The following is a 23,444-nucleotide window of genomic DNA, read 5'->3' as shown; positions in this document are numbered from 1 at the left end:
GAAAAAAAAAAAAAAAAAAAAACAAACAAACAAAAAAAAAAAAACAAAAAAAACACTAACACCAGGTACCTCAGAGACAAGACTGACTCCCTGACCTGACCAGAGGGCCATGGCTGTTTTCCTTCCCATGTACAGGCTGGTTAAAGACAAGACAGTAAAGAGGTCTTCAAGATGTAGATCAACTGTCTTCTCAGACTGTTGTGATAAAGCACTGTCTGGATAAAGCACAGCTCTAAGACAAAGCGAACAAAAAGAAAAGCAAAGGGCTTGGGGAGAGTGAAGCTTGAAACTGTGGCTTGAACTTCCTTACCCCTCCATGCCACACCCACACTCACAAACCCACACTTCACATCCCTACACTTCACACCCCCACACCCCACACCCCCACACTCCCCACACACCATACTCTTCACACCCCACACTCCTCACACCCACAACTCCATGCTCCTCAACCCCTACTCAATGCTCTGGAGGATTTTGAGGTAAAAAGAAGAACAGGTATGAATGCCCTGAGCAGGACATGTGTGCTTGCCACACTGAGAGTCTGGACACATAGCCAAAATGGCAGAAGCGCAGAGAGAGAAGCCTATGACACAGGCTCTGGCAACAGCCACAGTACACGAAGCCCTGAGACTCACAGGCCAGGGTCAAGATTATTTCATGAGTGCAGAATGTGGTTAAGGGACACAAGACTGAATTATATTACAGTGAACACCCCTTGTTCATCACACTAGTGTGTGTAAGGTTGTGTCCCTCCTGAGGTTTCCAGAGTCCATTACTACAGAGAGGAGAAACGGCCACTGAGGATCCCCTGACCTGAAATTGAACCCAACGCCTGCACAAACAAAAAAGCAAGAACCCTGAAACCACCATGGAAAAACCCCTTGATGCAAGCTGCCAGGAACTTCCCATGAGACAGGCCCAACTGTTTGTAATCGTTATCTGTGATTCCACACAGGGAAGGGCCGGCAAAACTAAAGCAACTGCTCTCTGGGTGAATGACAGGGAGCTTTGTGTCATAAGTAACGTGGATGTTGTCTCATAATATAAAAGTTTATTGATCCAGACACGTAGGTCCTGCTTTATCAAGAAGCAATATACCATAGCCTATCTATACACTGAGTCTGCGTCTTTAATGTCCACGTTAGACTGAACTGAAAATAATGTGGAGCTAAGCAAAATGACAACTTTGTATAGTGAGTATAGGACAGATAGTGTCCCTTCTGGAGTGAGAGTGGCACAGGCTAAGATCATCATCGTAAGATTGTTTCACTGTGTGACAGCAGACAACACTAATGGAGCACCATCTTCCTAGATCTGACAGGAATGACTTCTCACGGTTTCCCATTAGAAATTAATGTAGATTTAGGGACAGCTTTCGCCTCTCTTCTAAGTTACTGAGAAGCAACTTTGAAAATTTCAGAGCATTTTCTTTAACAGGATTCAATCACGAAAATAAATGCTTTGGCCACTCTATTTAAAGTAAATTAATTCTTTCCATGTTCAAGGAAAGAAGCTCTGCTTCAAAGGAATCAAATAGAGAGTGGCATGGGAGGGTACCTGGCAATATTGGTAAACACAGGCATGCCCGCACGCGCACACACACACACACACACACACACACACATGCACGCACACACGCACGCACGACACAGGAATATTTAACAAGAAGAGATTCTGGTGTGGGGTCGCCTTCACAATCACACTAACTGTATAATTACAGGGCCAGCATGAGTTTGAAACACCACAGCATTTCATGTGGGGAGAACGATTCAAACACAATGGTAAAACTTAAAATCAGATTTAGTCCTAGAAAATACCAGCTTAAATCCTGGAGAAAGACAAGAGTGATTCCTGCGCGGGGAATCTGGAGGGAACATAGAAACACATACCACACTTGCTTACAGCTGCCTGAGTACTCCATGTTTAATCAGATGATAAGGGGCATATACAGACCATAACCGAGGGGAAATGGTTTGAACTGTACGCTTTCTGGAAGTGTGCCTCAATTATATATAATACAGCACAGACCATGCTCAGGATTGACACAGCAAGTGCCAATTTCCAGGCACCTTTGATGTGCCTGATAATTTCATGCTAATCAGTTCACATCTACAAAATCAGCTCAGCCGCAGAGGAGTGGTGATCTATTAAAAGGGTAAAATGGAAACTTGTAAGATGGATCAGCCAACAGAGGCATTTTCCACTAAGCCTGACAGTCTGAGCTCCAGGCCAGGAGTCAGGTGTTGGAGAACCGACTCTTAACAGGTTGTCCTCTGACCTCCAGCTGAGGCTATGCACCACATCACTCACGCACATGCGCTGGAAAGCACATAAGGCAGAGCACGTGCACTAGAGCGACACACACACACACAGAGAGAGACAGATGGATGGACGGGCGGATGGACACTCACAAAGTCAGAAAAAAAAGTAATTTTAGAAAAGCTTAAAACGCAAACCATATTTAAGAAAAAAAACACCATCAACCACTGAAAAAGTGCAAATTAACAAAGACATCATAATAGGTTAAACTGGAAAATTGCAGGGCCTGCATCTAACCGTGGCATTCAGATAGAGAATACAAAATGGTGGAAATATGTCTAAGTTCCTCTGCAGCTCAATGCTAACCGCAGTGCAGTGGTGCCTTAAGGTGTATCAAGCCACAATTGGAACACAGCATGACAGAGCAGGAACCCTGTGAAGAGCTCGATTTTCACATTTATATCCACACACGTTTAAAATATAAAAATATAAGGACCAGTCACTCTCCTGGGTCACAAAGCAGACTTCACATGAAAACGTGCAACTTGGGTAAATAGGATAAAGTCTACGTGGATTTATAGATCTTTAGAATGTTAAAGCTCAGTGATCAGGCCGAGCGAGCAGCTCTGGAGTGTTGCCTGGTACAGAGTCAGGCTCTGGATCGGATCTCCAGGACTACATACACCAGGTGGGATGGTACAGACCTGCAATCTCATTGGTCAAGTTGTACAGGCAGAAGAACCAGAAAGGTCATCCTCAGCTACAAAGTGAATCTGAGGCCAGCCTGGGCTACGTGGGACCCTATCCCACACCCACATGAAAGGACTTGGAAGTTCCTGCTCGGAGCGGAGTGTGGCCCACACGTGCTGGGTTCTGCCTCCCGAGTCTAGTTTGCCCCACCCATCACTGTGTTCCGATCTTGGTCATAGCATTTATTGCTGTCTATGGAGGCTTCTTTGGCTACAGTTTGCCTGGGCTTTTGACATTCCCCAGTGCTACTGATGTTGCCTCCAGGATGGAAGGTTGCCTTTACATGCTGTGAGTTTGAAACTTCTGGGATAACTTAAGCTCTTAGAATTCAACCTTACCGTATCACTTCAACTCTGATGTGCATCTTATGTGTGATGTGAACACTGAGTGACAACATATGTCCTCCTAGGTATGAAGAGCTTTTGTGGCTTTCTCAATGAACCTAGGTCCAGGTCCTAACACGCAGAACTTGAGATCACAGTTTAAAACTGACCAAAAAAAAAAAAAAAAAAAACCACCAAAAAGAATGTATACGCTTTGACCCATACAAAAGGAAATACTGCTACTCAGATACACTCCATACCAGGAGGGCTGTAGGGCTGAGAAGAGCATGAGGTACAATTCTATAACAGCAACTAGGGAACAGTCAAGCCTGGGTTCAAAGGCTTTTAGATCCACCATTACATTCCTGACTCGGTTTCTCATTTATATGAAGCTCAAATCTTGTCAATGCAAAAGTGAGAATACGAATCAGTTCTGTAATAATGTATTATTTTGAATGGCTACAAACAAGAGATTATTCTTGTAAAATGCTATCAATATCTATCACACAGGAAGCATTGACCCTCCAACCACTAAATATTAAATACCATGTGCTATTTTTCAGACATAAGATTATGAGCCCCAAGCATGTACTGGAAACTGTCAAAAACTACTAATGATATTCAATGAGACTTGTCATAGAAGTCTGTAAATCCATTAACACTTCTCCCATGCTGAGCTCAGTCCCACAGGGAAACACTCAAAGCAGCCAAGGCCAGCCTGCCTAGTGTTTAAACCTTTTTAGCACCGGATAAAAGGCAAGTACACGAGCTTGGAGAGCTGCTTGCACTGACCACCAAGCAGAACGGGGGTGTACTGTGCCAGCCGAGAGCTTCACAAATGACGTAATAAACAGGGCAAATAGTTTTAATGTTTGTGTTAGTCTGCTACAGTCTCAGAAAACTAGAACTGCACATCTCTGCTCTCTCTCTCTCTCTCTCTCTCTCTCTCTCTCTCTCTCTCTCTCTCTCTCTCTGTACACATGTGCACGTATCTGTGGGGAGGGGACCTGGGAACAGAACTCGATCTGTGTCATGCTTAGCCAGCTCTGTACATCTCTGCTCTTCATGTGTGTGTGTTTGCCTGTGAGTTTGTCTGTGTGTGTATGTGTGTATGTGTGTGTATGTGTGTGTAACTGTGGGGGAGGGGCTCTCGGGACTGAACTCAGTCTGTAGTGTGCTTGTCTGGCACTGTACATCTCTAGCCCTTTTTTCACTTTTACTTTTCATGGTTTGTGTTGTAAGCAACAGCACCTTAGGAATCTACCTTTGGCCCTGATCTCACTGCATAGCTGAGGATCCCCGTGAACTTCTGACCCTCCAGCCTCTGTTTCCTTAGTGCTGAGACTGGAGATGAAAGGCAAGACTCCGTGCTTGCTAAGCAAGCTCTCTAACTACAGCATTCTATCCCCCAAACCCTTTGTACTTTCTAAAATAGTCTCTCTGAGTTACCTAAACTGACCCGGAAGTTATTGTGTCAGTCAGGGAGACCTAAAACTCCCACACCTCTTGCCTCAGTGTCTCTAGCAACTGGATTACAGGCCAGCACCTGCATAAAATACTAGACAGCACATGGTTGGCTACTTGTTAAAATGAATAAAGTGGCACCCTCTAATAAAGCATTGATGTTCCCTGAGGCTGAAAACTATTGGGTCATTTCTGGCTAGACAGCCCCAATAACCCTGGTGGGTGCAAAGCTAGCTGTTAAATCCTGCAGAACACAGTGAGGCTACCCAAGGAGAAATGAACCCAAAGAATGCAAAAGACTAATTCTCAACCAAGTCCACTAAGGCTTGAGTCAAATGGCCTAGTTTGTCCAACAGGAAAGGTGGATGCTGTCCCCAGAGTTTGTTCCCATGCCCATTTCTATCTAAAGCACAGTGCAGTGCTTGAAGCCCACAGTGCACTTTCCCACTTAAGTCATATATTTGACATGTTCCCAAATTAGCTCTCAGTGTATATAAGGCATGGATACTGGGAGTGTGTCAGCTGGGAATGCCTGCATCCCTCCTCTCCCAGGGCACAAGGAAAAGCCGGAAAGTACAACCACGTCCTGGCACCAGCATAGCAGGGACAAGGAATTCCTCACCATTCATGCCAAGCAAGAGCAAAACCTGTAGAAACCAGATCTTCTATAGGAAGCAGGGCCCTGAAGCAGAACTGTGTGATTCCCTGCACACAGGCCCTTTGGGTGGACGAAATGACCACAAGTCACACATGCAGAGAGTACTGTCTGACATTTTATTGACTAAAAGTAAACAAGGAGAAAATATCATCCTGAGTGAGGTAACCCAATCACAGAAAAACACACATGGTATGCACTCACTGATAAGTGGATATTAGCCCCAAGGCTTGAATTACCCAAGATACAATCCACAGACCACATGAAGCTCAAGAAGGATGACCAAAGTCCGGATGCTTCAGTCCTTCTTAAAAGGGGAAACAGAAATATTCATAGGAGGGGATATGGAGGCAAAGTTTGGAGCAGAGACTGAAGGAACGGCCATTAAGAGCCTGTCCCACATGTGGAATATATATATATATATATATATATATATATATATCTCCAGCCACCAAAACTAGATAAGATTGATGAGGCTATGAAGTGCATGCTGATAGGAACCAGATATAGATGTCACCTGAGAGACATAGCCGGAGTATGTCAAATACAGAGGCAAATGCTAACAGCAAACCACTGAACTGAGAATGGGACCACCATTGGAGGAATTAGAGAAAGGATTGAAAAAACCGAAGTGGCTTGCGACCACATATGAACAACAATGCCAACCAACAGATCTCCTAGGGACTAAACCACTACGCAAAGACTATACACGGACTGACCCATGGCTCCAGCTGCATATGTAGCAGAGGATGGCCTTGTTGGGCACCAATGGAAGCAGCAGCCCTTGGTCCTGCCAAGGCTGAAACCCCCAGTGTAGGGGAATGGTGGGGAGCTGGGAAGAGGGGATAGATGGGGAAGGGAATGCCCCTATAGAAGAAGGCATTCTTCATCATTCCTGGTATTTTGAAATGGGAGGAAACAGTGTATTCCAAGAAGAATGTTTCCTTCTGCTTTTCTTCCTTTGGTTCTGAAATAAAAAGCTCAATTCTCACCAGTCTCTGTCCCAGACTCCTAACTAGCTAATGCTAACCACTGGGTATTATTGTAGTGGATGGTTCTAAATCTTGTAGATGCTTGGGTTTACTGTTCATCAAAAGCTGAACTTCTACCCAAGCAACAATACAAGTACTAGTATTAAGTGACTAGAAGAAGTGATTTCTTTGTAGAATTAACATCAGGGTTCACATTAGTAAGCCTGAAGTGAACCCCTGCTTCCATATTTCGAGTATTTATGAGAGACTCGTCATTAAAAGTCCACATACAGTGACAGCCATTGAGTTTGCCATAGAACTCAGGAAACAGTGTGCTCCTGTGTTCCACAGACTACAATGGCAGGGGAAGAACCTTCAACTTTTAGCTCCATGTAGCTGTGACAAGTATGTGTCATGGTAGAGGCAAAAAGGACTCCTATGTTGTTGGTTTGGTCCCCAGCTGGTGGTAGGTACACTTGAGACGTGACTGAGTGATGAGGGGACTGTGTCATCAATAGTTTAACTCAATAGAGTATTAGGAGTTGGGGACTTATTTAAAGGAAGTAAGAAGTTAAGTCCCTAAGAAAGGGCACCTTCTTTCTGTGCCTAGCCTCCTCTTTCCATCCTGAGGTGAGCAGCTTTGATCCACCACCCCCTCTTACTGCCCAAGAACAACAGGGCAAGCTGCCCACACACTGAACCCACAGAAACTTTTCTGACTTGTTTTCTCATGCATTTCGTCATGGCAATAACATGTGACTCACAAAACGTGGTATCCTTTCTTCAGTGGCTGTTTACAGCCTTTGTTGGTGTTTCACAGACAGTGACTTTTCTCTGTGGATGAGGTAAGCCTGGGAACACTGAGCAGAAGTCTCTACATGTGGTCTCTCTCCTATCATCCTCCTTCACCCTTATCTCCAGGGACAAATGGACCAGAGGTAAACATTTCCCCTGCATTCTAATGGGTGTTAGGGATCCATGTCCTTATAACAGTTATGGGGCGGGACTGTCACCCTTTCCCAGGAGCGCCGTTCTGCCATGCCAGATCACTGTGTTCCCATAACTACAGGAAAAGCACACTGTGCTGGAGCCGGTTCCGTGGAAAGCTTTACCTCTTTCTGTAAAGATGTGACTTACATGAATCCCAAAGGCTCTTTCTGCAAACCCTTCCCATGGCCACTTTTTCTCTTCATGCTAAATACAAGAACTGTATGATCCTCTGAAGACCCAAACCTTGGTCAGGCAACCCACTCCTGCACAGGACACCAGTAGGAAAGCATTCTTCCCAGCTGCACAAACCAGAGAGACATAGGTGACATCAACTTGAAGGGACATTTTAGAGACAGTGAGGCAGTCAGTGCTTGAAGTATCCCCAAAATCACTACGTAAGAACAGAGACCGTGGAGCCCTACAGCCCTTACAGTCTGAAGATTGGATGAATGATGCGTGAACAGTTGTTATTGGTAAGGTCTTCTCACTGACGCTCACTGCCTACGATGTTTGGTTTACCTGAGTGGCATGACAGCATGTTTTCAACTGTGTCAACTCGGGAAGGGTGCAACATATACAAACTGCAGTACAAAATATTTCATTTTGTACTGAAATTCATTGAGACATTCTATGTAGTTGCCAGTTTGTTTATTTTAGAGACAGAGTTCCAGGTAGCCCAGGATGCCCTGAAATCACTATGTAGCTGAGGATTACCCTGATCCTTCTGCTTTTCCCTCCCAAATTCTGGGATTGGGAATTTACCACCACACAGTAGCAATTATTTTTAAATTCTTCCCTGAGATAATTTCAGGGATAATTGAAGTGTCTAGATTAGATAACTTGTTTTGAAAAGTCCATGGGTGGGAAAAGTGCAGTTGTATTCAGCACCCTGAGTGGTAAGGGTCGTCAATAGAGATCAGAGATGTTGGGCTACACAACGGTCACAAGATGCAACACATTCAGTAGCCATCTGTGCCTCTCTAATAAAACATTACAGGATGTGTTTCAGGTTCTGGAAATATCCTCTCAAATTGCTTTGCACAGAAATCTTAAAAATCCTGGCACAAATGTCAATTAATTCATTCAAAGTCACAGTCGTAAGAAGACGGGAGGGGAGGACAGTGGGAAACACAAAACTTCATCAGCAAGAATAAGAAGAATGCGTCAGTTCGCATCCATCACTTCAGCTCCTGGATGTGGAAAAGGCTTCAGAAGTAGAGACCACAAGCTTCCATGAAGGGCAGGCTGAGCTGAGAGCCACAGTCTGAGCGGCCACACTTGTTTGTCTGATATAATACAGAATAAGCTGGGAAGGATGAACATTTCAAAGTAAATACGTAAACACATACAACCACGTTCTTTGAAAATAACGGCTGGGGCTGGTGATGAAAAACACATGGGCCCTAAATGTGAGGACATACCACACACGCAGGACTTATAAAGATGGCAGCAACACAATAGACACCAGGGAGTGGTAGTTGGAGACAATCTAAGCAGCAGACTGCACAGAAGAGACGGCCATCCTGTTCTGTCCATGAAGAAAGGTCTGCTCACACAGCAAGCACAGCATCGGAGGAGAGAGTGCCCCCAAACGAATCCTCTCCACTCCCCAGTGTAACACAAGCTAGGTTCCCAAAGTCTAAATGTGTGTGTGCGTGTGCGTGCATGTGTGTGTGTGTGTGTGTGTGTAGCATATGTGTATACACACATTCAATTGGGTGCATATGTAAGTGCATATGTGGGGGTGGAAGTCAGAGGCAAACATAAGGTGTCTTCTTCAAATGCCAGCCACCATTTCTTTTTGAGTCTCTCACTGAATCTGGGGCTCCCTGGTTTAATGTTTTCCAAATCTAAATCAGTTGTCCTAGAAAGGTAAACAAGATAACTGTATTCTAAATGGGTAAGCGCTCTTATCCTAAACAATACTATCAGAAATAACACCCAAGTGGATCAGCAAGACAGTGCGGCATAACAAAAGCCACTTGAGGCTGACAGAGCTCACACTACTTAATTATTAAATGGCAGTGGGCAGTGCTGACCAAGTCCTTAAAGGAAAATGTTTTACTTTTTAGCAGTTGCTCTCTGTCAATTTTAAACAACAGAGATGTTCCAAACTTTCTCTCATAAGCCCTTCTATTGTTATTCTTTTTGGAGTTACAATGACATTTCTTATTATTAATAAGGAATTAGTCACCTCTCAGTTGTATGAACCACTTTCCTTTGTTTCTCTATCGAGTTTGTTCATAACAATAGTCACTCATGCTAAATGCTGAGCTCTGTGCCATGAGCCAAGGACGCCAATGCTCCAAGAGTGGTGACCACAAAGTCTTGGCTTCCATCACCAGGGGTAGAAGGAAAGAAATGGGGTGAGGAGGAAACACTTGCCGTTCTAATTTCCTCACAGCTCAAACTCAGACAAGATTTTGTAGTGTGGAGGGGAATGGCATGGGTCCTGATCTTCAAACATTATTCCTAATACAGCTGACTAAGTCTAGGTGGGAGAGACGTAAGCCCTACAGTGGGCTTCCCTCACCTAAACTGAGTAACCTACTGCATGGCATAAAGTTACCATCGAGCATAAAGCCAGCTATGAATCCATGTGCTTTCCCAGGTCCATACTGGGGCTTGAACAGAAGCAGCCAGTAGAGCCTTCTCTAACCCTGAGCCTCTGAAATGACGTCTGGCTTTTCTTTCTCGTTTCTAAACCACATCTCTTAACTTTCTTGCCACACCTCTCTTGTGGAAAGGAGTCGTTAGTAGTCTCAGTGAACAACAAGGAGAGGAACTGAAGGAAGCCTCGTTAAATGGACATTAATGTGAACAAGAAGCCAAGGGCAAGCCACACAGACTACAGCAGCATCGGCAGAAAAGATCTGGCCCTCTGACTGCTGAATACCAACTCTTTGCTGCCCTGGGAAATTTCCCACAGACAAATATTCCTACAACTTCCTTCAGCCACCCGTGGGCGGTGAGCACACATGTGGCTCCAGACGCACGCTGTAGAAGCACAAACGTGTTCTCAATTATAACCTGCTGCCTCCAAGAAACCCGTGGTTAAATTCGCCGCCAAATGACGTCCTCATTTTCTACAGTCATGATTTACTTCATCGAAAACCTTTGTTTTACAGTTTTGCTTTTGGAACCTGTCAAAAATAGTTCGTTCTTCTGCTCCACTGTCCTCAGTCACCATGACAATGCTTTTAAATGTGGGCGTGTCAGCAGAAGTGGCTCTTCCTGTAGACCAGTGACTTCACCGTAGAATTAGGCTCAGCCTCTCCAAGGACAGCATTCACAAGACTAAACAATGGCCTGACACGTGGTAACAGAATCATCTTGGCATTTTCTGTTCACAGTTTATAAGACTCAGGAGCGAAGGGTTAATGAAAATGATCAAAAGTTTCACTGCCTGCAGCCCAGTTCAAGGGCCTACAGAACACTCCAAAGAAAATATTCCCTCTAATAACACTTGGATCAAATGGGTGATTTGGGTTTGGGGCCAGTTAAGACCTCAGGGAATTACCAGACTCCGCCTCTGTAACATAAAATGGAACCATATGTGGTATCAGTTTCCCAATCATATGAAGTTGGTACAGGGAAGCCTACTAAAGAGGAAAAAAAATCTACTGTCAGGCTGATGCCTGTGCTAGCTCTCCTAGTTAAGGCAGGACTGAATGTCCCTTTCCAAGGCGGTTATGAAATGAGATGGAGCTCAGAAAAAAAAACAAAAAAAAAAAAAAAAAAAAAAACAAGGAAAATGACAAGGACCCACAGACTGTCCTGTAAGCTGCCATCTAGAGTAAGAAAGTACAACATCTGAAGGTTTTGTGTGAGAGTTGCTGTCCTTATCTCTGCACTGTGAGTCCTGCCTGGCCCCTTTGGGATCCATGCCCCCACTCCTCGGAGTCTGAGTTAGAGTTGCCCCCTGCCCCCTTCCCAAGTGTCTTGCACATCTTCCAGATGCCCCTCCCACTGCCAATTTCAGTTCCCTCTCCCCTGCTCTTTTTGTCCTCCCCACCACTTTTCCCCTCCCCTCTCCTATCCAGACCCCTCCCTCCATCCACCTTTCTGAGAAAGATTCAAACATCCTCCCTTGGACTCTCCTTGTTATTTAGTTTCTTTGAACTCATAGTGACCTTCAAGTCAAGATGTGTCTTACCCACAAGATGTGCAGAGACGAAGATCAAGTAGAGACAGAGGGATGGAAAACCACTCACTGGCCCAAATCCCACGGGCCATCCCATGGGCAAGAACCAACCCCTGACACTATTAATGATACTCTGCTATGCTTGCACACAGGAACCTAGCATCCCTGTCCTCTGAGAGGCTCCACCCAGCAGTCAATGTTAACAGATACCAAGACCCACAGCCAAACATTACATGGAGCTTGGAGAGTCTTGTGGAAGACTTGGGGGGAGTATTGAGGGACCCAAAGACAACAGGAACTCTATCGGAAGTCAACTAATCTAGACTATTGGGGGCTCTCAGAGACTGAGCCACCGATCAAAGAGCAAGCATGGGTTGGACCTACCTCCTCTCCCCCACAAATATAGAGCAGATGTGCAGTTTGGTCTTCATGCAGGTTCCCCAACAACTGGAGAGGGGACTGTCCCTGAATCTGTTGCCTGCCTGTGGATCCTGCTTCCCTAACTGGACTGCCGTGTCTGGCCTCGGTGGTAGAAGATGCAAGCCTAGTCCTGCAGAGACTTGATGGGGTTGGGGGAACCCCAGACCCTCCTCCACTCTCAGAGGCGAAGGGGAGGGGGAAATGGGTGGAGGATCTGTGTGAGGGGGTACCGGGAGGAGGGGGGATGCTGAATTGGGATGTAAAGTGATTCATTTAACTATTTTTAAAAAAGGGACAAAGTTCTACAGCAAAACAAACCAAAGTTAAATGAAAAGAAAAAAATAAACAAAAATTATGCTACCAAACACAAAGTGAACATGTGATTTGCAGTTTTTTCCTCTAACAAAAGGTTTTCCGTGTTTGCTTCCCACCAGTCTGGTTTTCCAAAGTTTCATTTCTAAGTTGTATTTGGCACGGTCGTGTCTGCTGGGAAGGCAAACACGGCTTTGAGATAATAAATCAAATAAGTAGACTAACAGGTGAAGTGCAACACACATGGTTCTAGGCTCAGCTCTAACCCAAGTCTGCATGCTAGTCCCGCCCAGAGGTTAGCATCTGCAAGGACTCACTTCAAGGCACAGGCAACGCTCTCACTCAAGGGCACTCAAGCAAATGTGTGGCTTTGTCTTACAGTCGGTTATGTGTGAGCAAATGGTCTCCTTCACTCTTAGAGGTTATTTAATTATGTAAAGATGTTCCACTGTGGGGTTATAAGTAGATACTTACAAACTGTGAAAGTATCTGCTCTGATATATATATATATATATATATATATATATATATATCTCCAAAAATATATATATTATTGGATAGTTTTTATTTACATTTCAAATATTATTCCCTTTCCCGGTTTCAGGTCCATGAGCCACCCTTATCCCATCCCCATCCCCCTTCTTCTATAAGGGTGTTCCCTCTTCCCAACCAATTCTCCTTCCTGACTCCCCACCCTGACATTCCCCTACACTGGGGGGGTTCAGCCTTGGCAGGATGAAGGGCTTCTCTTATTGATGCCCAACAAGGCAGTCCTCTGCTATATATGCAGCTGGAGCCATGGATCTGTTCATGTGTAGTCTTTGGGACTACCCACTAGGTTTAGTCCCTGGGAGCTCTGGTTGGTTGGTATTATTGTTCTTATGGAGTTGTATATATCTTTTTTTAAAATATAAGGATCTTTTAAGATAGATAGATAGATAGATAGATAGATAGATAGATAGATAGATAGATAGATAGATAGATAGATAGAGGCAGGCCTAGAGAGATGGCTCAGTAGTTAAGTCAGTGGTTAAGATCACTGTCTGTTCTTCCAGAGGACCCTGGTTCAATTTCTAGCACCCATATGGCAGCTTATAACTATGTGTTACTCCAGTTCCCAGGGATCCAACACCCTCACACAGACATACATGTAGGCAAAAACAAAAAACAAAAATAATAAGCATGAAATAAAAATAAATACATCATTAAAAGGAAAAGAAAAAAGAAGATAGGAAACCAATTGTGTACTGTGGGAGGCACCGTCGTTCAAGGGGCAGGGAGTGAGGAGCTTTCTGTGATGACAGAATATCTCTCTTTTCATTCCTTTGGAAGTTGTTCAGATTACGTCACTAAAGTTTCTAAACTGTAGCAATAATTCACTCATCCCTGCATGACAGAGAAAACTAGAGAGTGAAACTTTTTCACAGAGGAATTTGGTTGTAAGATCCAATCTACTCATACTTTCTACATGAAAAAAAAAATAAAACCTCACAGTTCTGGGGACAGCCACGCAAGCAATAACTGGCTTTACCTTTTCAATTAGCAGCACGAACCCCAACTCTATACACCAGCCTGCTTCGGCCCTGCAACTGCCAACTACTCTGACGTTCCTGTGGGTGCTGAGGGTCGAGCTCGGTTTTCCACGACAGAAACCTGCACAGTCATCCAGAATTAAGCTGTTTTGAAGATAGAAGGAAGGTCAGAAACTCCCTGGAGCTGCTTAGCATGAACATGAAAACACAGCAGCCCAGAAGCCTCAAATGAAGTCCACAAAGCATAGCCATTGTAAGATATGGAAAATACCAAATCTGTAGACGATTCAGAGTCACTTGAGAGCATAGTTTGAGAAAATTACAAATTATATTCTAAGAGCATATCATTTTAAAATGTTTGTGCTCCAGACAGCTAATGACACTGCTGGCTTCAACTCAAAGTTCACTGAATGCCATCATCATCAGAACTCTTGACCCTACCCAGATGACTCAGCACACGGAACCACCAGCTACCGAAGCAAGTGTCACCACGCTGAGTTCTCCAAGTCTGTAAGGGATCCCTTGGCCTGCAACCTCTTTAATCCATTTAAAGACTCGTCTTAAAAACTGTTAGTAACTTTCCAGGAAGGGTAAAGCACACCCTGAGCTGCTTTAGTGAGAAAAACAAAGTCCTCCTACCCAGTGGCTCAGCAAATCCACAAAGGCAGATCCTGGCTGCCTTCAAAAGCTCCACGTGGCGACTGACGGACTGGTGCTCACGGCTTTTCTCGCTTACTGTGTTATCACTCCGCTCCTTTAGAATGGCCCAGTCACCTCTAGATAGACGGGGACATGGGCAGAGCCAGAGATAGGAGAATGGGAGGGGGAGAGAGAGAGAGAGAGAGAGAGAGAGAGAGAGAGAGAGAGAGAGAATATCAGGGAAGGACACAGAGTCACCTTCCATTCGCAGCTCACCTGATTTGTTACTGACATGCTCGTGACACAGATGTGCTGCTGAGGGCACTTAGTTATCATTTAAGATCTGGTACACAAACCCTTCACAAATCCCTCCAGGCAGAAATAATTCACACCTCCCCTGAGCTCACACAGCACTTCCCACATGTTTGGCTACCAGCATTCAGCATACCTGACGTCACTGCTATTATTTGTGGAGGGTCTCATCACCAACTCAACACCTAAAGGCAGACACTGCCTAGCTTGTCTGCCTCTCATCCCGCTACAGCACAGGAGACATCAGATGATGCGGATCAAGAAGGGATGCTGGGTCTTAACAGCAGTTAAGAGCTATAAAATGAAAACGCCTGTCCAGCTGACCTGGAGCACCCACCGGTGAGGTTCTGACAGGCTGACCACTCATCGGGTTGGTCTGTGAACTGTCAGTACCATTCTCTAAAGCTTGTCCCTGCCCTGTTCACCGTTAACAACAAAGACAACCGAAAAAGCAGTGTTCTGTGAGGTCCAGCATTGCCTGTCTGGTTGCCTGCTGAGGTTTTGACCATGCAGTCACTATAGACAGGCCTCGATGTGTCCATTCCTGAAAACGAAGCTGGGTAATCTTCCTTGCATCGAGGATGGAGTCACCCACAATGGGCACATCCTAGAGTTCTGGCAATGCACACAAAAAAGAGGTTAAATATGAATTTTAATAGAAAGGTATAAAGGCTATATTATTTGACCTCAGAAAACTTATGACTGAGTTGCAAAAACTTGCTCTTACATAAATTCTTCATCAGAATGCAACATAGGAAACATTTCCTGTGCACCCGCTTACTATAGGTAATGAGAAGTGACTACTAGAAGCAGCCTTATCATTTAAGAGCTAAAGGCTAATAGACCTGAGTAATAACTACCCCAGTTAACTGTAAGTCAGATGATGTCAGGTAATACCATCAGAATCCACTAGAAATGGCTCCTGGTAAATCAAAAGACAATGGATCACAGCTGTGTCTATCTGGCAAGCTCTGCTATTTGGGGCTATCTCCACTAGAAGGACACAGAGAAGGACTCTACTGATAGATGTCATTAAGTGTCCTACAAGGTAGGAGACAGTCCTCTGCAGTAAAGAAGCCCTCAGCTCAAAATGCTAACAGTCCTGGGTCAACCTCCTGCTCTGCTCTCCTCTCAGTAGTCCCAGTCACTGCTGTATTCCTCCTCCCACTCCCCATGACAGGATGCCCATAAGGCTTGTTTCTCTTACAGCGTCCTCCTCCTCTCTGCCACCTGTTGGTACATGTCCACTGGGGCCAGGTTCACATCCTTATACTGCCTTGACTTTCAGTCTCACCATCAAAGCTCCAATTATGACAACAAGAAAAATGCTGTGGAAATATCAAACTATTCTCATTTTTATAGCATGCTTTTCAAAGGCTGGCAATAAAAGCTCTTAAAAATGCTTGTCTGGAAAGAACAAAAGACAAAGGAAATGACTCTTATTTAACTATTGCCAATTAAAATAATGAAGCATCAAATGACTACAATACCCAGAGTGTAAACACACTTTAGCTTTGACTCAGTGTGTCTACAGTGATCATCATTCACCTAACAGTGATCATCTAACATGTCAACACGCACCGAGAACCACAATTCTTTTTAACATTTTGGCACCCTCTGTCCCACCACAAAGCAAGTGTCTTACACAGTGTTCTCTGAAATACTCCACATTGCCTTTTGCTTCAGAATGCTCACTGATAAACTTGTAAGGACATGGATGAAGTGTCTGCCACCCACTCCAGCATAGATGAAAGCAAAATTATGCTGCAGCTGTGGCTACTAGGAAAACAGAAACAGGAAGTGTTAGCAAGGATGCAGAGAAATCATACAGCCTGTGAACTATCTATGTGGAACACCATGGCCACCTTGGCAAACAATAAGGCAGTCTCTCAGAAAACTAAAGGTGGGTCTGGAAGCTCAGCTGGTGAGGAGCTGGCTTGTTATGCTTGAAGCTCTGGATTCCACCTCTACTAAAGGAGCTCCATGGTGAACGATTGTTATCCCTAAAATCTGGAGATGGATCAGGGATTCCAGGCCATCTTCAGTTGCAAAGAGGGTTCAATAACAGTCGGGCTAACTAAACCATAGCACCATGTCTCAAGAAAGAAAACCTTCACAAAGTCAGTTCCATCAATTTTCCAGTGTGGTGAGGCCCCTCCCCTAGCTACACAGTTAGGATTTGCTTGGGAAGGAGCGGTCACTGAGAGGTATAGCCACTGCTAAGCTACCCGTCATTGAGTAAGTAACCCCACAACTATTCAAGTGCAGGCAAGCGACTTTCACTAAACACAGTGGGATATAGACATGAACGTAGGAGTGGGATGTGTTAGACAAAGAAGGTTCCAGAGGAGCAGGGTGAAGTACAAGAGAGAAATGGAGGGCTGCATATGATCAAAATACATTCTATGTATGCAGAGAATAAAATCTACCAAAAGTAGTCATATGAATGATAATTAAACACAGTTCTAAAACAGTGTGTGTGTATTTGTGCATGTGCATAAAGTAGGGTCTCAAACACATCTGTTTACCCATGTTCATATTAGCATTGTTCCCAAGAGCCAAAAATAGAAGCAACCTTGTATCATTTGGTGAAGGATGACTCTGTAAAGTGTGTATTCATGCTCGGAAACAGTACTTGGTCTTAGAACAGCAGGGGTTCTGGCCCACACTATAATGGGAAATCTGAAGATGTTATTCTCTGTGAAGAGAGCCAGGCTCCGAAGGCCAAATGCTGGATGGCTTTGTGTATGTGAGGAAGGGAGAATACAGCACAGTTGTGTGGCAGAAGGGTTTGTTCAATGAAGAGTCTCAGAGCTGGTGATGAGTCAAAGAGCAAGGCACAGTAACAGGTGTCCAGAACACCACTGATTACAAGACAACTACAGAGGGGGCCACAGAGGTGGGTTAACAGTCAAGAGCACTTGCTACTCTTATGAATAACTGGAGTTTGGTCCCCAGCATCAAGTAGCCTAGAACTCTGCTGTCTTCTGGTCTCCTTAGGCACTCACACATGTAGGAACAAACAGATACACATAGACACAAAATGCATGTCTATGGCCCCCATCCCTCTGTACTTGATGACAAGCTGTTTGAGCATACACATACATATATACACACATACACACATTCAAACATACAACACGGGCTGGAGAGATGGCTCAGCAGTTAAGAGCACCGACTGCTCTTCCAGAGGTCCTGAGTTCAATTCCCAGCAACCACATGGTGGTTCCCAACCATCTCTAAAGAGATCCATCCCCTCTTCTGGTGTATCTGAAGACAGCTACAGTGTACTTATATATGATAAATGAATAAATCTTTTAAAAAAAACATACAACACACCAATACACATATATGCGTGCACACCCACATACATAGGCAAAAACAAATAAAATAGTTTATACCTAAAATATCAACAGCAGTTAGTAACATCATTTCCATAGCCCTAGAACTATTTACTCCTCGTTTCCTGCACATCTTTAAGGTAACACATCTAGAAACGAGTGAGCTGCTTGTGTATGGGAGCTAAGCTCAGAGCAACACATTCAGCTTGTATTCTGTTGTTGTTGCTGCTGCTGTTCTTAAATCTTTAAAACATCACAGAAGAGGAAAAGGAAAGCACCAGGATACAGGAGAGTCTGCTGTAAAACAGCTCTCCCTAGAATGGCTGCATGAACACGACCTGGGCAATAGCATTAGCAGTGGCCACAGGAACATGGGAAGAGGACATTTTCGTGGGGCCCCACTCCTACAGCGAGGACTACGGGGAACTAATGACGGCTAAGAGAGGAATGAGCTGGCATATTCATTATCCAATGCACAGTGGTCAATTCTCAACCCATATACACACAAACAATGAAAAGGAAGACTCAGGAAGTTGCATCTGCATACACACACACACACACACACACACACACACACACACACACACACAACATGTATGTGAGGGTTACATGGAAAGGCTTGAAGGAGAAAAAGGAGGGAGATATTTTAAAATAAATTACTGATTTGCCTTCAAATAAATGTAAAGAAGACTTGAAAGTTTTAAGTACTATGAGTTTTAACAATATGCACAGTGGAGAGACCACCCTTTACCCTATTTCTTTCTGTACAGTCTGCCTTACAGCAGGTCATTTTGAAAGGCACTCTAAACTGAATGTATTACCTCCATGAGAGAAACTATCATGACGCATGTACACAGTGAAAGAGTAGACATACCCAGTTATGCAAGGGTGTCTAAGAACAGTGACTTGGAAAAGAAGGGGCAATAGGAACGAAAGCTTTCAGTCCCTGTCTGTCTTTAAATCCTTCAGCCCATTTCTGAAGACCTTGCACAGAGCGAGTCTCATTCCAGAACCCTAGTCATCCTCTTCCCGCTCACCACACTCCATCTTCGCTTTTTCCTATGAGCTCCATGATTCACCAACTCCACCTTCTCAGCCCCTGTCCAACACCCAGGCTGTCTATGGCCCCCATCCCTCTGTACTTGATGACAAGCCATTTGAGCAGAGCCCCGCAAACTGACTACACGCTTATTCGCTAAGTCTTCGCTTCCCACTGCCCCATGGCAGCCACGTGTCTTCTAATCCTACACCTACACTCCTTCAGCCACTCACTCCCCTGTCTTTACCTCTGTGAGAGCACAGCTCACTACCTGACACTGACTCTCTCCTGTGTAAGCTGTGTCTGCCAACTGCACAGCAGAGACTCTTTTGGCTCCTTGCTATAATCTCAGCCCGCAGAACAATATCCACTTAGAGAAAGGCACTTTAAGTGGTTGCAAAATGTGAGTCCATCCCTTTTCAAAGACTTCCCAGGCACTGTATGTTGTCTCTAGTCAACATACAAAATAATGACATTTACATACATGTGCACATTGTATATACACATACGTGTGTATACTGTGCTGTTACCATCTCTTGTTACTCACTTCCCCTCCCACCATTCCCTCACACACACACACACACACACACACACACACACACACACACACACACACACACACACATATATATATGGTCTCAAAGAAGGTGGAAGGTGAAGACCAACTCCCAAGGCTGCACTTTGACCTCCATGCATGTGCTAACACTCACACACCCACGAGCATACGGACACACAAACACAGCACAAAGAAAAAAAGTGAGAAAAGATAAAGCCTAAAATTTCCCAGTATGATGTACAGTTTTCAGTCTACAAAGTAGCAGCTATGAACCCTTTAAGATAAAGAACAAGAGAGAAAGACACCAGGCCCAAGTGCTGTGTCCATTTGGAAACCATCATTAGGAAAAAGAACACTTACATCTGTAAGCAATCAAAGCCCTACCCAAGGAGTTATGCTGAAGTAGCAAAACAGAAAAGGAAATTTTCATCACCATATACATATAAAATGATGAGAAGTCATTAAAAATGAGAGAGGACTTCATCGAGCCTGTTCTGTTTTACATGGGTCATGATTGCATTATCTGGGAGGAGAAGGCCTTGAAATCTTTCCCGATAGTCAACAACTATAAATCAATAGACTGAACACATAAGCCTTAGGAAACAGGAAGGTATAGAAAGATTAGGGGTCTATTTTCATGTATCCACATATATATCTTGAAATTCAGCAATTTTATATATAACCACGAAAATAACAACCATTATGACATCAACTGAAAGGAGAAAAAACATGCCTGAATGTTCCTGAAAACAGAATGCTATGGTACAAATATTTTGAAGTTAATATCAACTTAGTCTTCTGTGGATTACCAGACATGAACAGAAAACACCTAATAATATATTTCCCGAGTTTTAGAAAGGAAAATTACAATTTTCCAAACCTTCTTCCAAAAGCTAGTGAGTATTACACCATGAAGCTTTATCTCTCATTCCTTGCCTTTCTTACACTGCAGAGTAGATGTGGTCTATGAGCAGTGAAATGTTTGCAGGTGCCCTGCCCGCACAGGCTCCATTCACTGACCACTATACAAGTTCTATTCAGAGGTATTTGTAGAATTTTAAGACAACTTTAACTGTCATTGTGCATACTTAAAAAAAAGTATGAGTATTGAGGTTGTCGGTAATGTGATAAAAATCTCTCCCAAGCCTCATTTGTTGCCACTCAATCCCCAGTTGGTGGAAGGGTTTGAGACAGCTATGGAATTGTTTGGAGGTGGAGCCTTGCTGGAGGGGGCACATTGCTCAGGGGCTCTGAGGTTCTCCAGCCCAGCCAGACTCCTTGATTCACTCTATCCCTACCAGCCTCCTCTATGTGGATGAAAATGTAGCCAACCAGCTTCCTGTTTCAACTGCCATACCTTCCTATGAAGAAGGACTGTATCCACTCTGGGACTGCAAGTTGGAATAAGCCCCAGTCTTGGGAGTTACTGTTTGTTGGGGTGTCTTATCATCATGGAAGGAGTAAAAGAAACAACAGGCAGTAGAAGCTGTAACTACCTCTGTTGGGGCTGTGATGGGAACTGTAACTACCTCTGTTGGGGCTGTGATGGAAACTGTAACTACCTCTGGTGAGGCTGTGATGGAAACTGTTACTACCTCTGGTGAGGCTGTGATGGAAACTGTTACTACCTCTGGTGAGGCTGTGATGGAAACTGTAACTACCTCTGGTGAGGCTATGATGGATTGAGGTGATGTACTCTCTCCTTCGCGGTAGCCTCCAAGTCACAGTGTTATGGAGACAAAAGTTTAAACTTTATCCCCAAGGGACGCTAACATATTTATTCTTTACATTTTAATTTCTAGAAAATTCATTTCATTACTACATTCATGTCAAGGCCTGCATAACTAAAACTTATTTCTAATGGTTAATGTGAAGGGTAGGGAAGTGTCTCCCTGTGGAGGCACTGGCAACACCAGCCTGGTGACCTGTGTTTGATCCCCAAAATGAACAGAAAGAAGGAGAGAACCAATTCCATAAAGATATCTTCTGACCTCCATACAAATACTGTAATAAACACAGTACACACATAAGCATAATATGCACACAAACAGTAAAAGTAACAGTAATAATAAACCTCCCATCCATTGTCTAGAAAGCTACATACAGGCGTACCACATGTCCACATTAATGAATGCGTGTCTGTAAGCAATGTGCATGAAATGCCTGCCGAGGCCAGGAGAAGGTCTCAGGTTCCCTAGAACTGAAGCTGCACGTGGTCATGTACACCTTATGAGTGCTGCGAACCAAACACGGGTCCTCTACAAGTGTTCTCAGACACCGCCAACTCTCCAGCACCCCACAATTATATTCCATTTCTTTTTTGGTTTGGCTTGGGGTTTTTGTTGTTGCTGCTCTTGCTGCTTTCTGGGATTTTGTTTGCTCTTTATTTTTGTTTGGTTTTGGTTTTTTCTTTTTTTTACCTTTTTGGCAGGGTTTCACTGTGTATCCCTCGCTGTCTTAGAACTTAATGTGTAGCCAGGCCTTGAACTGAGTGCTGGGATTAAAGTCATGGAACACCACACCCAGGCCAAAATTACGTTTTAAGTGAAGTGTTAGCAATGCTCGTGCTATGATATCTTACACAAGCTAACCCATTAGCATAGGAACATTTTAACCCCCTTTTTCCAGACCGAAAAGTCCTCCTAGCTCAAATGTTCCCATTTCTAAAGTCTCATGCTAAATGTCTAAAAAATGTCAGCTTTTCTTCAAGGTGAAAATACACCACTATTATATCATCTACAGTCCAGGAGTAATATAACCTGTGAATATCTGTTGAAGAATGTGCTCTTAACAAAGTTTCCTCCAATAGTTTAAATTCTCACAACGATTAAGTGAGAAGGCAGATGAAGATATTTATACCTGGTGGGCAAAGGAAAGAAATAAACATGCTTTATCTTATTAGCAACAGTAGAAATTACAGTCTCAAATCTTTTCAAAATGGCGTGTAGCATTCGTTTTGTGTTTCTGGCCCTCATATGCTGTATCTAACTCAGGTTTACTCCTTCTTCGGACATGCTCAGACAAAGCAGGATTCACCAGAAATAAGGAACAAACTTACCAGTCTACGCCTTTCTTCTTCTACAGCAATGAGTAGCCTTGCAAATTCTTTCAGTGATTGAGCTGTTTAAAAACAAGACAGAAAGACATTAATCCTCTTTCAATGCTCATAGTTAATTACCTCGGAGCAAACATTACAATGAAGCTAGTTATTCATTTGTATATCTTAAACTATGTGGTTTTGTTTGTATATCTATAAAGTCATGTACATGGTAAGAGGCTAGTGACTAATAGCTGTGGGTAAGAGATGCATATTTCTCTGTAAGCTACAAATTAAAGTCTATAAGTTTGCCTATAACAATCCTAAAACAAATACAAATTATATATTTAACATATGAAACATATATTTAAAAGTCTTGAATCGCTTTCAACAGTGGTCTGTGGGTATAAAACATTTTTCAAAACTATAAAAAGCAATAGGCCAGGCAGAAGAAATGACTCTGGTGGTAAAAAGCACTTGCGTGAACCTGGGCACCTGAGTTCGGCTCTCCAGTACCTACATAAAAAAACTGTGCATAGCCGCACATGCCTGTGACCACTGCGCTGGGAGGGAGGAAATGATATGGGACAAATGAGACTACTACACCAAAGAAATATGGCGGAAAATGATAGAAGATACCCTGTACTCTCCTCTGACCTCACACATGAGCATATGAGAGCATGCATACATATACATG

At 43.8% G+C, this 23,444-nt stretch overlaps 1 protein-coding gene across 1 annotated transcript in view; it reads right to left on the bottom strand.

Annotated features, from left to right (window-relative positions):
• The window catches only part of Arhgap42 (Rho GTPase activating protein 42), a 224,626-nt gene that overhangs the window by 105,409 nt on the left and 95,773 nt on the right, over positions 1 to 23,444 (bottom strand). The window contains exon 3 of the mRNA XM_032909333.1: positions 22,769 to 22,830. Within this exon, the coding sequence (XP_032765224.1) occupies positions 22,769 to 22,830 (62 nt within the window). The remainder of the gene's footprint in view (positions 1 to 22,768; positions 22,831 to 23,444) is intronic.

The sequence above is a fragment of the Rattus rattus genome, chromosome 8 (genome assembly GCF_011064425.1).
Source record: "Rattus rattus isolate New Zealand chromosome 8, Rrattus_CSIRO_v1, whole genome shotgun sequence".
NCBI classification, from domain to species: domain Eukaryota; kingdom Metazoa; phylum Chordata; class Mammalia; order Rodentia; family Muridae; genus Rattus; species Rattus rattus.
The sequence above is the reverse complement of the archived record's forward strand: the minus strand, read 5'-3'. Positions and strand labels throughout refer to the sequence as shown.